Source organism: Dipteris shenzhenensis, chromosome 9, assembly GCF_047967505.1.
Source record: "Dipteris shenzhenensis isolate YYH24624 ecotype China chromosome 9, Dip_SZ_1.0, whole genome shotgun sequence".
In the NCBI taxonomy this organism is placed as follows: Eukaryota; Viridiplantae; Streptophyta; class Polypodiopsida; order Gleicheniales; family Dipteridaceae; genus Dipteris; species Dipteris shenzhenensis.
In genome coordinates, this window is record NC_141604.1 from 32,197,041 (window position 1) to 32,211,328 (window position 14,288).

Genomic DNA, 14,288 nt, shown 5'->3' on the forward strand with positions numbered 1-14,288 from the left:
GAGTTAATTCAGAAGGCTATCATAAACACTCCAAGACCTTTCTTACTCCTCAAGGCCATGCAGATCAGCCTCTGAAATGCAACAGGGACATTGTTTAGATCAAAACGCACGACCATGTAAGCAAAGACCCTCCGTTCACTTGCAAAGCCCGTCTTATGTTTCAGTCCATACTTGATTATCCACTAACAAACTATCCAAAAAAATATAGACCTCGCATTTTGCTACTTGACACACCCTGCATTCTCCCTATTGCATTGTGACACAGCCTCTCAAAAGTTGATGCCTTCTAACAGGATTCCCATATAAGGACATTACATTGAGCAGCGGAAATACATCTAGCTCCACTTGGCCAGATAGGACTGAAAATGTCCAAACCAGGGATGATCTGTATAACGATATAGTGAAATAAGTCCACACGGAATTACAAAATGAGTTCAACGGGGAACCCCTCAACAAAATGATAAAAGAAGATGCCCATCCCCATAAGAGGAGGCCAACAGCAGCAAGTATCCCAAAGTTAGCATGTTTTTATGATGAATCTGTTGTCGCTTTGTGAGACTTTCTTGCTACCACATATCATGTCACCAAAAATTAAGCAAATACTTTCATGCAATTCTTTTTGGCAAAGAGCAACACAGACACCTTCACTCCATAGATCCCTACATTGAGAGAGTTCAAGCTTAAGCTAGAAAATGAAGACCTCAGTGCATGCAAAATGAGAGCCTCTCTTTGTATTACATGTGAAACATGTGCAAATGCCAACACAAGACTGAAATCACTTATTCATCTAGGACTCCATGTACAGTGAAACCTGTCCCTATCATTCTAGCATTTATGCTCTGTTGTCATAAATGAAACCCAAATCAAAAAGGTAGAATTTGGCAGCAAGGTGCCACCCTGTTCTAAAGTGTACACTTTACTCCTAAGATACGTTACATCACATGACCTATAATAAGCCATGTAAAGCACTATGGGTCTAAAAACTTACAATTTACAGCAATCTGAGAATCGAAGACAGCCTCCAGGGCTAACCCAGTCCCTTGTGATGGGTAAGGACAACTGGAATGTCTTCAAAGTAACTTTGCATGACGACCCTGGTGATTCTCAGCAGCATGTGAGTGTCCCAAGATTCTGATTAGAAATGGGCATGTTCCTTTGTTTCTTTGCAGGAAAAGGTTCTCTGCAACAAGAACTTACCAAAATGGTTGCATATATCTAGATGAATCCAGGAACATGCCCAAACTCATCCTCTAAACACACAACACATAGTGCAGTTTCAATCTCATGATAGTCACTCATAAGGTTGAAAACCATAAACTAGTCTTTCTCATTTTGACCTTGACATCCTAGGTGTGCTTCTCTGAATCTCAGATTGGCCTAGAAACTGAGATGTATTAGCAAGAGACACAGGTCTCATAGGTAAGTTATTTGTCCCATGAGGATCCCTGAATTGTGGGACTGAAAGACCTCTGAGGGAATCATTTTGTCCTGGGGCAGTAAAAGGGGGGGTCGCTGCCGTTGGAGCCATTGGAGTCACTGAAACAAACCCTGAAGATGCTCCCAGAAGCGAATGTGATAGCTTTGATCCAAGGGATCCAGCTCCATTCAGACCTGATGAATGACCAGAGGCAGAGTGGATAGCCCGAGGTGCTGTTATCTGGGCATGATCCAATATAAGCCTTTGCCTAGATTTCTCCAACAGATCACGTTCCCTTTCCAGCATCATTTCTAGCTCTCTAAATAATTTAAGCTTGATTTGAGTCTTTTTCAACTGCATTCATAAAAAAACTTGTATTACTTTCCAAGCCCACCCAAAGATGGACCCAAAAAAAAAGCTGCATGACAACAGAGATCAGAAACCTGACTGTCAACAACTTTGTCTGCCAAACGTAAGATTTCCCATTCCTCTTGATCAGCAAGGAACTTGGCTTTGACAGCAGCAGCTGCCACAGCTGTTGCTGCAGCGTTCTTAATCTTCCCAAGAGATGAGCTCCTTCCCATTCTGGCTGTAAAAACAGAAACGCGAGTTTATATAAGACAATCGTGTTTGGTATATTTGTGAGAGCAAATACAAAACTAAGAAATGAAGCAATAAGCAATCAAGTCAAGAATCATGCCATTCTTCTTTTCCCACACATGAACTGTGCCTATTATCTAAACACTAGCATGACATTCTTTTTGTCCACACATGATTACCTATCTAGTTCTCTAAACCGTAGTAAGTACTCTTAGCTTTTACATTGTAAAGATGATATGATCAAACCAACAACAGAACTATGCTTACGACAATTCAAACAAGGCATGTAGAATCCTGGAACAACCAGCAGGAGCATGATAGTATCTTTGAAAAAAAGTTTGAAACATGTCATGGCTTACCAGGCTATGGTTAAGGTTCGTGGTTGTTACATCAGATATAACACATTAGAATGCTTTGGACAAGGGTGTCATAAGTTTTTCTAAAAATTAGACACTTTAGAAACACTTTTTTTAAAAACAAAATACTGTAACATACAAGTGGACCAAAAACAGGTTTTATATTACAATTCACATGTCATAGCAAACATTAAATGTAGATACTAAATAGAATTTCCAATCTACATGAATCAGTACATACTTTCATCATTGATGAGGTCTGAAGATAAAACTTAAATACTAAAGATTGAAGTAGTTTTAACGTGCTGTAGAGTTTGGAATCAAGACTGCCTGGCTTGCAACTTACAAGTTTAAGTAACAAAAGTTAAGTCTCAAATTTCAACTGAAATTAAAAATAATAAGTGGCCCAAGGGCTCTCCAGCAGCTCAAGTTCAAAGTGCCCTCTGCCACAAAATGAAAACAAAATACTCAAATCTGAAAAAACTATGAATAATCATAGATCATAGGTCATACGTTTCAGTGGCCAAATCACCAGACACAATGATACATCGTAAAACAAAGATCAGATCATCAAAAACAGAACTCAAGTATCAAGTCTCAAGTCTCATAACAACAGACTATACTGCCGAGTCAGTAGTCCCATGTCAGAATTGAGCCATGACAGGTCACATGAAACATGTCAAATCCTTATTTGAATGAACTGACTCGCTGAATTCATAGTTTCCATTAGTGATAGTGTTACCCTCAATTTCATACAAAGGCTCCATAATCTCCAGCACCTTTCCTCCTCATCTGACCCCTTAGGAATATACTGGGAGGTACTAGCCAGTCTTTGCCTCTCTTGGCTGTAGTTTCGCCCAGCATTTTGCTGGATGTGTTTACCTCCAATAGCCAACCTAGCTTCCCAGTTCCAAGCCTTCCAGGCATCCGGATCCCAGGGTAGTTCTGTTTGTGACAATTGACATTGCTTCCTAAGACCCAATTCAATGATGGTCCCCCTAATGTGCAACACCAGGAGCTTTGTGTTTTGTAGCATTTATTTCAGGCATCTAAAGGGGAAAAAATGGAAAATAAAACTTCTGGAAATCTATGCTAGTCAATGCATTGCACCTTCCTCTGGTAGCAATGCCACTTGAAGGATGGCAAAGGTGCCACCACGTGGGACAGATTTGAGCATGTCATTTGTAAGCAAGTCGTGCCTACTTATGAGGATTTCCAACCTCGTGCCCAGTTGCAATAATTAGATTGGTACTTGAGATTGATGGTTTGACCAATAAAGAGAAACTCCATGCCTTCACTTTGGGACTATCTCCAACAATCTGCACCGACGTTATGAACTACAATCCTTCCACATAGGCAAGATGACATACAATAATCCAAAGGATATCAGACCTTATGGGGCCCATTCGATGAACCTCTTCTCAGTTGCAATCACAATCCATCTCTGGCAGTTCTCATTTTCAACACAATGATCCCACAATCTCAATAATAGAATCATTTCTAATGAACTTCCAATATCTTCGCGGTAAGACCCCAAAGCTTGAAGCAACCTGGAATTAATCATCAACAACAATGGCCCAGGCTCTTGTCTAATGGACCTCCTCAAAAATATCGCTCACGAGTTTGCCAGAGTCCACAGGTTTCTCTAGACAATGCACCATTTGTTCAAGCACCCGTCACTAGATTGATTTCCAAAGCGCCTTTTAAACCAGCAGAATTCTAATATGGAACCTCCCACTTTGGACATACGATAGGAGGCTAAGCCTACTTCTCCAGACATTAAGAAAAACGCTTTCACAATGGAATACATGTCAGCCTCGCATCAACTTCAACACAAGCATTATAAAAACAGGTGCTCCTGTTTCAAGGATCTATTCTTGGTACTCCTCTATCAATTCTCATGGACAATCAATATTAACAGCATCTACTCTCGTAGAGTCAAAGAAATTCTCAATGTACGCTTCATTATGGAATTGAACTTGCGGATCAACCTACATTTTACCGTCACGCTCATGACTCAGGTCCAGCAACTTTCATTCCAAATCCAAAAATATATGGATCAGTTTGACTTTCGAGGCCATGCCCTTCTCCCGATACGACCTGATTCTTGTGTTATATAATTAAAATCTGATGATCAGCTTTAATATCTTTGGCAATTGCAGCTCATATGAGTTCAGAAGAATTGCATGGTACATCTGTTAGAGATCAACATCTCCTTATGAGAGAGGGCCAGTGTTTGTGGGTGTGCCCGCCCAATGAGTGAGGGTAGCGTAGAGAGTGAGGGCCTGTGTTGTGGGTGTGCCCGCCCCCCCCGTGAGGATAGTCTAGGGTATGCTGGTCCCTATGTCTGTGCTGTAGGGCTGCAGCCTGATCAGTCTTGAGGGGCAGGAGGAGAGGCTCTCCCTCAGGACTGTCAGCTCTGGAGGCGCCTAGGGGGGTCGCGACCCTGAGCAGCCCACTGCCAATGCTGACCCCAAGGGAGGGGATGTAAGAGAGGAGCTGCTGCTGTTCCAGAGGTGCAGAGAAACGCAGATTTCTGCAACGGGAAGGGGCTGGAACAGTAGAGAGAGAAATTCTGCAGTAGAGAGAGAAAGACTGCAGCAGGAGAGAGAAAGGGGCTGTGGCTGCTCCAGGCTAGGAGAGAGGATGCTGCTGCTGTTCCAGAAGAGCTGAGAGGGGGCAGATTTCTGGAGAGGAGGGGCTGGAACTGTAGAGAGACAATGTGCTGCTGTAGAGAGAGAAAGTGCTGCTGAGGTGAGAGAATGGCCTGGGGAGGAGCTGGTTGCACCCAAGGAGCTGGAGAGGTTCTGCTACATCAACCAAAAGGAGGGAGAAGAAAAGTGACGAATTTTTCCATGTAGGGAATGAAGGGGAGGGGCCTTCTTTTCTAGGCTCAGCCCCCCCCCCCCCCCCCCCCCAGGCCCAGAGTGGAAGGTGGACACTTGTCCCAGATTTTTGGTGGGCTGCAGTCCCAAAGAGGACAGCCCACAACCTACCCCAAATCTACTAGATTTGGGGCCAAACACTTGGCCTGCATGCCCTACCACCTACCATGCATGCTGCCACATGTGTGGGACAGCCATGCATGCTGCCACATGTGTGGGACAGGTGGGCTTACCTGCCAGCTCAGATTCCATGTGGCAGTCTGCCACGTGTCAGCTGCCACATGTCGCTCCCAAAAACCCTAAAATTTCAAAGTTGTCAAAATTCAATTCTGATCGCACCCACAGGTTCCTAACAGCTTGGACTATCTACTAACATACTCTAAGGTCATAATTGAGCCATACTGAGCTCATTTGTTTGTCGTCTTATCTTATATCTCCATTACTCTTGATGCAACCAGGCCCACACCCAAAGCTCAGGGAACATTCTCTTGAATGGTTCCTAGGTCAATATGCAATCTGTGCATTTGATTGGTCCCATGTTTGGGTACTCAAGTGGGGTTTGATTTCCGGATGTCCCTCTCAAAGAGAGGCCATCACTCGTGGGTCACTAATGCCCATAACCCCAAGCAAGGGGGTCCACCCTCAAATGCTAGACCTAGTCCCCATTGACCATAACTGAACAGTAGGAAAACATTTTATTTCTTAATAAGCATACTATTAAAAAACAAAAAGAAATATTACCAAGCAAGTGGATACATGTTATTGAAGCAGGATGACATTCCCTCCGTTTTTCATTCGGTTGTCCTCAACTGAAATGCTTCCTCATAAGCATCCAGGATTTCAAGACACTCTTGAAATGTAGCTCTGTCCACCCATTGGGCATCAGTGGATGGGAGTCCTCTGAACTTCAAAAGATACATCTTGCGAGTCGTGCCTCGATGTTTCATAGTGTAGACTGTAGTTATTCAAAATAATCTCCTCTGGGATCAACAAGATCTCAGTGTCCTCTACTTCAGATGCATCGTCCAATGTGGGCTCTTGAGGTGGTTCCCCAATGAAGGGTTTCACCAAGCTTACGTGGAAGACATCATGGATCTTCCAATGCTCTAGAAGTCTCAATCGGACTGAGACATCATTTATTACTTGCAACACCTGAGAAGGACCATAATATCGAAAGGATAGCTTGAAGTAGATGCGCTTTTTGCCCACTTTGGTTTTTAACCGGGCCTTCTCATATTTCAATAAGACCCATTGGCCTTCTTTCACTGCAAACACCCTCCGTCTTTTATTTGTAGCTGCTCTTTGTTTCTCCTGTGCCTTTTGAATGGCTGCTCGAGCATAAGCAGAGTCATAATCCTCCATGAATTGATCAGCGGCAAAGATTTTCTCTTTTGTTTGCATGAGTGGAGTTGGTAAAGATCTACCATATACAATTTTGAAAGGAGCTTTTCCAATGGAGGAATGAATTGTGTTATTATAAGCAAACTCCACAAGAGGAAGGAATTTCTCCCAAAAGGTTTGCTGGTCATACACATAAAATTTCAGCAAATCCAAGAGTGTACTATTCGTAACTTCAGTTTGGCCATCCGTTTGAGGACGAAAAGCTGAGGAGAAACTTAGAAGAGTTCCAAGGTTCTCAAACAAAGCTTGTCAGAAGTTACTAGTGAACTTTGAGTCTCTATCTGATACTGTAGACTTGGGCATGCTGTGGTGCCTAAAGATGTCTCTAATAAATAAATGGGCAACTTCAGGTGCCTTGAGATTCTTTCTGCAAGGAATGAAGTGGGCTTGCTTGCTGAATCGATCTACTATCACCCAAATCATGTCATGATTTTGATTGGTCCTGGGAATTCCTATAATGAAGTCCATGGTGATGTGTTCCCATGGTCTCTCAAGAATGGGCAAGGGCGGAAGTAAACCCTCGGGTTTTCCTCTCTCATACTTAGCTTTTTGACATGCGAGACAAGCTGAAATATAGGCAGCAGTGTCCTTTTTCATGTCAGGCCAATAGAAAAATTTATCCACGGGCCACGGCTGAAAAAGTGGCCACAATACCCCTATGACAAGCATAGGGTGGGTTATGGCTTTCCTCCATCACTTTAGATCTAAGCTGCTTTGTGATACATAGTTTGTTCTCCATGAATAAATAGCCATCCCTAATGTGGTAGGCATGATGGGTGCCCCATCTTTCAGATGTGCCCATGGCTGAGCAAAATCAGTGTCTCCCTCATTGAATTCTTTGAGGGCTGTTAGCTCATCATGATAGGGAACTGAAATATGGTGAAGCCGTGGTCTATGAGAAAGGGCATCAGCCACTACATTCTTTTTTCCAGGAGTATATTGTATCTGAAAATGAAATGATTGCAGAAAGGTAGACCATTTCATATGTCTCTCTCTGATCAGAGGTTGAGTTAGAAAATATTTAAGACTTTCATGATCAGTTTTTACAAGAAAATCTATCCCTAAAAGATAGTGTTTCCAAAGTTTGAGAGCTTGAATTACAGCTAAGAGTTCTTTTTCATAGATATCATATTGAAGTTCAGCATCTCTTAGCCGTCGGCTTTCAAAGGCCACAGCATGACCATCCTGGGTAAGAGAAGCCCCAAGGCAATCGCCATTGGCATCAACTGCTACTAGGAATGGTTTCCTTAAGTCAGGAATGATAAGTACAGGAGCTGTAGTCAGGGCATGCTTTAGAGCATTAAAAGAGTCCTTTTCTTTTTGGATCCATCTGAACTTCAGATTTTTCTTAGTGAGATCATGTAGAGGGGCTGCAAGTTCAGCAAAATGCCAAATATGAGCATAGGCCTAGAAAATACCTTACCTCATGGGCATTCTTCACGTCAAGCCACTCTACAATTGTTTGTATCTTGGCTGGGTCCATACGGACACCTTCTCGTGAGATAATGTGACCACGATAGTGAATCTCAGGAAGAAAGAACTCACTTTTCTTCTCATTGATGTGAAGCTAAGATTTGAAATACAATCTTTAGATGCTCCTTATGCTCTCCCTCATTCTTGCTGAAAATGAGGATGTCATCAAAGAAGACGGCAGTGAACTCTCTATAGTTCCTAAACAACCGTTCCATCAGCCGATTGAACGTGGCTGGGGCATTGGTAAGGCCAAATGGCATTACCATATATTCATACAGCCCAAATGTGGTTCGGAAGGCTGTTTTATGAATGTCCTCAGGTACAACTCGTACCTGATGGTAGCCACTCTTAAGATCTATGCGGCTGAAAATTTCAAATCCTCCTAAACGATCAAAGATATCGTCTATACGAGGAATCGGGAAACGATTCTTAACCGTTTGTTTGTTTAAGGCTCTATAGTCTATGCACATCCTGAAGGTTTTATCCTTCTTTTGGACTAGTAAGACAAGATAGCAAAAGGGAGAACTACTGGGTTGGATCAATCCCTTGTCCAAGAGTTCTTGGACTTGCTTGAAGATTTCATCCTACTGGGATTGACTAACTCTATATGGGGGTCTATGTGGAGGTGAAGACCTTGGAACTATTTTGTGATCTTCTGGTCTCTCAGGAGGGAGGTGGCTAGGAAGTTCTTGAGAGAAGCAACCACAGAATTCCTGAAGGAAATCTAATCTTTCTTTTATGAGAGGATCTAACTTTTCTTCACTTGGTTGCTTATCGCGTACAAACACTAGAAAAGAACATACTCCTTTCTTAAGCAAATTGGGAGATCGTGCATGACTTACCATATGGAATGGTGTTTCCTGAAACTCCCGCTGTAATGCTCACATCTCTACCTTATGTTGGAGGGTTAGAATATTCTTCACATAATCGATTCGGGGGTTGACTTGCTTATTCATGGGCATGCCAAGAATTACATCCGATCCTTGAAGTGGTGCCACCATGAAGGGTAGATGATCCAAGTACCCCTAGATGTCTACCTGAAGCTTCCCGATGATGGGATACACCTTCTCTTCTTGGTTCTTGAAGACTGCAATTGCCTCCAAGCCTTCTCCTTTATCCTCTAGGGCTGTCCCCAAGTTCTGTGCCATCTCATGAGATATAAAGTTGTGAGTAGCTCCGCTATTTAACAAAAACAAAGCGGATTGATCCTTTACCTGACCCCATGTTTTCAACAAACTATGGGTGTCATTTGCAGCTCCCTTTTCTGGAGGTGCTTCCACCTTGTTAACCACCAAAGCTGGCTTTTTGGGGGCTTTTTCTTTGTTGCTGCTGTTTTTGGCAGCTTGAGGGCATTCGTAGAAGTTGTGGCCTCGCTCGCCACATTTGAAGCACCGCCCTTCGGAGTAATACTTTTGCTTCTGTTGTGGAGACAATGAGCTGAAAGTGCAGGCTGCTTTCTTCGGAGGAGGTTGGCTGGCTGACTTTTGCTCTTTTGGTGCGTCCTTTGCTGTCTCCGTACCCTTTTGTTCCTTGGAAGAAGTTCCCTAGGACTTCCGCTTGTTGTTGCTGCCGTTCCACTTGTTGGAGAAAGACTGCTTCTTCTCCACCTTCAAGGTGATGTTGATGGTGTCTTCGAGAGAAGTAGGAGCGGCAATGTCCACCTCATGTTGAACGACATACCGTAGGCCAGCAAAGAACTTCCTTTGCTACTCTTTTTTATCCTTCCTACTGAATGCTTGAACTTTTAACAAAGTATCTCAAAAAAGATCAACATACTCACTGCCTTTCTCTTCTTGGTGTTAGCGGAGGATGTCCCACTGCACCATTGTATCTCTCTTAAACTCCTTATGCAGGAAGTACCTCATCAAGTTCTTCTTGAAGCGCTTCCAGGTGTGGGCTTGCTATCCAGTGTTGACCATAGCTGCCCACCAGAGTGAAGCACGGTCTTGCATGTGCAGGATGGCAAACTGGATCTTCAAAAATACTCGAGGTCTCACATCTACGCCAGCAAGACCTCGGGCTTGTCCTCTCCCTGGTACTTGGTAAACTTGAAGAGCTTGTCTCCAAGAGGTACCTTATGCTTTGCATACCTTCGTCTCCGTGGATGTCTCGAAGGAGATGGACTCCGATGACGCCGTCTACCTCGAGGAGGGGAAGAAGAGGATGATCTTCCCTCCTTGTTGGAGTTGGTGTTATCCGCACGGCCTCTTCCTTGGGATTGGGGCCCTGTATCATGAGTTTCTGCTTGGTTGCTTTCCAGCACTTCAAACTGTTGAGCAATGTTTCACAAGAGAGCACTCAACTCATGCAGGTTAGGAGGAGGGTCAGGTCCATTGGCTGCCATGATGACAAGATGACTCAATGAAGGAGAGACTCAACAAGAGAAAGCACAGAGTACAAGCCCACTGCCTAAGCTCTGATACCAATCTAAACTACCCGGTGCTTTCAATCGATTCAGACAACGGATTTTACAGAGGCGTTTGAATGAAATGATTGCGAGTTACCAATCACATATACTTGAACTTAAGAGATTGCAATTAAGCTGGAATTAAGACTTATACAGCTTAAACACAAAGTGACATCATTGGAAATTGCAATATGATTGAGGGGGCAAGACGCCCCCCTCCCCCTTATCTAGGCTCACTTTATTCTTGAAAATGGAGATACAAGACCAAGGTGCAATGCACCTTCCAAACTGATGAACTCAATGAAAGCCTAGGACCTAGATACAAGACTCAAGAGCATATGTACAAGGTAGACAACAGAAAGGAGGACTCCCAGCTCAGGTTTCAACTCTTGGCTTGCCCAATCCACAAGGAAGAAGCCTGCAACAATCACCACTTACATCCACCATTAGAGGCAAGCACTAGTTTCTAGAAAGATAGTAGAAACAACATGAAATAGTGCTGTAAATGAGATAAACTTGACAATACAGACTCCCTTCGTGACTTGACCCTTTTGTAGATGAAGTCCTTGATGCCTCTGAACCTCCCTTGGGTGAGGAGAGTGTGGATATGGGGCTGGAATGAGAACAGCTCAGAAAAACAGCCTGTAAGCTAGAGAGAGAGCCTTTATGGAGTGATAGCTGTAGACAGAGAGTGCCAATGCTGAGCCCAAGGGAGGGGATGTAAGAAAGGAGCCGCTGCTGTTCCAGAGATGCAGAGAAAGGCAAATTTCTGCAAGGGGAAGGGGCTGGAACAGTAGAGAGAGAAATTCTGCAGTAGAGAGAGAAAGGGGCTACGGCTGCTCCAAGCTAGGAGAAGGAGAGAGGATGCTGCTGCTGTTCCAAAAGAGCTGAGAGGGGGCAGATTTCTGGAGAGGAGGGGCTGGAACTGTAGAGAGAGAGTGTGCTGCTGTAGAGAGAGAAAGTGCTGCTGAGGTGAGAGAATGGCCTAGGGAGGAGCTGGCTGCACCCAAGGAGTTGGAGAGGTTCTGCTGCATCAACCAAAAGAAGGGAGAAGAAAAGTGACAAATTTTTTCATGTAGGGAATGAAGGGGAGAGGCCTTCTTTTATAGGCTTAGCCCCCCCCCCCCCCCCCCAAAAGCCCAGAGTGGAAGGTGGACACTTGTCCCAGACTTTTGGTGGGCTGCAGTCCCAAAGAGGACAGCCCACAACCTGCCCCAAATCTACTAGATTTGGGGCCAGACACTTGGCCTGCATGCCCTGCCACATGTGTGGGACAGGTGGACTGACCTGCCAGCTCAGATTCCATGTGGCAGTCTGCCACATGTCAGCCGCCACATGTCGCTCCCAAAAACCTTAAAATTTCAAAGTCATCAAAATTCAATTCTGATCACACCCACGGGTTGCTGACAGCTTGGACTATCTACTAACGTACTCTAAGGTCATAATTGAGCCATACTGAGCCCATTTGTCTGTCGTCTTATCTTGTATCTCCATTACTCTTCGCATGCTGCCAGGCCCACACCCAAAGCTCAGGAAACATTCTCTTGAATGGTTCCTAGGTCAGTATGCAATCTGTGCATTTGATTGGTCCCATGTTTGGGTACTCAAGTGGGGTTTGATTTCCGGATGTCCCTCTCAAAGAGAGGCCATCACTCGTGGGTCACTAATGCCCATAACCCCAAGCAAGGGGGTCCACCCTCAAATGCTAGACCTAGTCCCCATTGACCGTAACTGAACAGTAGGAAAACATTATATTTCTTAATAAGCATACTATTGAAAAACAAAAAGAAATATTACCAAGCAAGTGGATACATGTTGAAGCAGGATGACATTCCCTCCGTCTTTCATTCGGTTGTCCTCAACTGAAATGCTTCCTCATAAGCATCCAGGATTTCAGGACACTGCTGAAATGTAGCTATGTCCACCTCATAAACAAATTGAGCCATACTGAGCTCATTTGTTTGTCCTCTTATCTTGTATCTCCATTACTCTTGGGATGTTGCCAAGCCCACACCCAAAGCTCAGGGAACATTCTCTTGAATGGTTCCTAGGTCACTATTCAATCTATGCATTTGATTGGTCCCATGTTTGGGTATTCAGGGGTGGTGTGGTTTCCAGTTGTCCCTCTCAAAGAGAGGCCATCACTCTTGTGGGTCACTAATGCCCATAACCCGAAGCAAGGGGGTCCACCCTCAAATGCTAGACCTAGTCCCCATTGACCGTAACTGAACAATAGGAAAACATTTTATTTCTTTATAAGCATACTATTGAAAAACAAAAAGAAATATTTGTTGGAGATAAGTGCACACTAAGTGTACTATTTCCCTAGTCTACATTTGTCTAAGTCTAGTCTAGTCTTTGTGTCTTGAGTGTGTGCCATGTGGCACCTCTACAATTATCCCATAAGCACTCTTGCTTTATGTCTTGTACTTTGGCCCATATATTCATGGGTCACATCATTGCAATCTATCTATCTAGCTTGTGTCTTGTCTACACTCTTCTCAAGGTACTTCTTGTCTTTCAATCTTGTTATTATTTCACTTCTAGTTTTCTAGTTTCCCCTTCTCAGATTTCTCCCTCGCTCAGCTGGTCGCCATCTTCATCTTCTGCCCGCCATCTCTCTGCCACGCTGCTGCCGTTCCTGCTGCCGCTGCAGATCTGCCCGCCATCTCTCTGCCAGATCTGCGCGCCAGATCTGCACGCCATTGCGCTGCCAGATCTGCTGCGCAGTTCCGCTCTCTGCCAGATCTGCGTGTCAGATCTGCACAGATCTGGCGCTGCTGTAGCTCCTGCTCTTGCTGTCCCTGCTGTAGCTCCCGCTGCTGCTGTCGCTCCTGCACCTGCATCAACGAACGAACATTTCGAAGTACAGTCAAGACTGTCCGTACAGTCCAGACTGTCCGTACAGTCCGTACGACTGTACGGAATCCATACCTGCACAAACCGCACCTCTCCAGCTGCTGTCGCGATCTGCGCCATCTTCACGGAGATCTGCGCCATCTGTTCGTGACTGCACGGAGATCGCCTGAGAGCTGCCCACGTCTTCCCTACGGCATTGCCTTGGAGCTCGCGCTGCTTGCACCTCCTAGACCGCGCTCCTTTTTGCGCCTCTGCCTCTGCCTGGGATTAAGGTACTGTGCATTGCCTCTTTCAGTTTGCTGAGCAGTTCCTTTTTTTGCTGGTTCCTCCTGCTTCGATGGGTTGTCACATGCTATGGCCTTGACAAAGTGGTGAGAGAACCGGCTTCTTGGATCTCTCCTTTCATTTATTTTTGCAATATTGTAAGGGAATAGACACTGCCCTTGCATCTTAGCAAGAGGTAAGACCTTCCCACATGGCATCTTCCTCTCATTCTCTCATGTCTATCGACAAATTCAATGGGTCCAACTTTCATACTTGGCAAATCAAAATTAAGTGCCATCTTATGAAAGGTCTTTGGGACATTGTTCACCGTGCTACTCCCGAAGATCCCGACATTGAGCAAGCTGTCACTACCAAGAACGACAAAGCCTATGCTATCATCTTGCTCGGTCTTGGAGATAATTACATTCATCACATCTCCGACATACAGTCTGCTCCTCAAGCATGGATCACTTTGGATACCCTTTTTGGACCCCGATCTAAAAACTCTATGATTGCACTTATGATCTCATTCTTTGATCTACATATGCAGGAAGGAGCTACTATAGCCTCTCATGTCAATTATCTTCGCAGTCTTATGGTTCAGCTTGCATCAGTAAAGTCTCCCA

The 14,288-nt window shown here is 44.4% G+C and overlaps 1 protein-coding gene across 1 annotated transcript in view; it reads right to left on the reverse strand.

Moving 5' to 3' along the window:
- Positions 1-729: 729 nt before the first annotated feature.
- The window catches only part of LOC147898527 (SWI/SNF complex subunit SWI3B-like), a 64,709-nt gene continuing 51,150 nt past the window's right edge, over positions 730-14,288 (reverse strand). Inside the window, exons 6-7 of the mRNA XM_087379347.1 lie at positions 1,861-2,006; positions 730-1,771 (exon numbers count right to left, since the gene is read on the reverse strand). Coding sequence (XP_087235473.1) covers positions 1,328-1,771; positions 1,861-2,006 — 590 coding nt within the window. The 3' untranslated portion in view covers positions 730-1,327. The remainder of the gene's footprint in view (positions 1,772-1,860; positions 2,007-14,288) is intronic.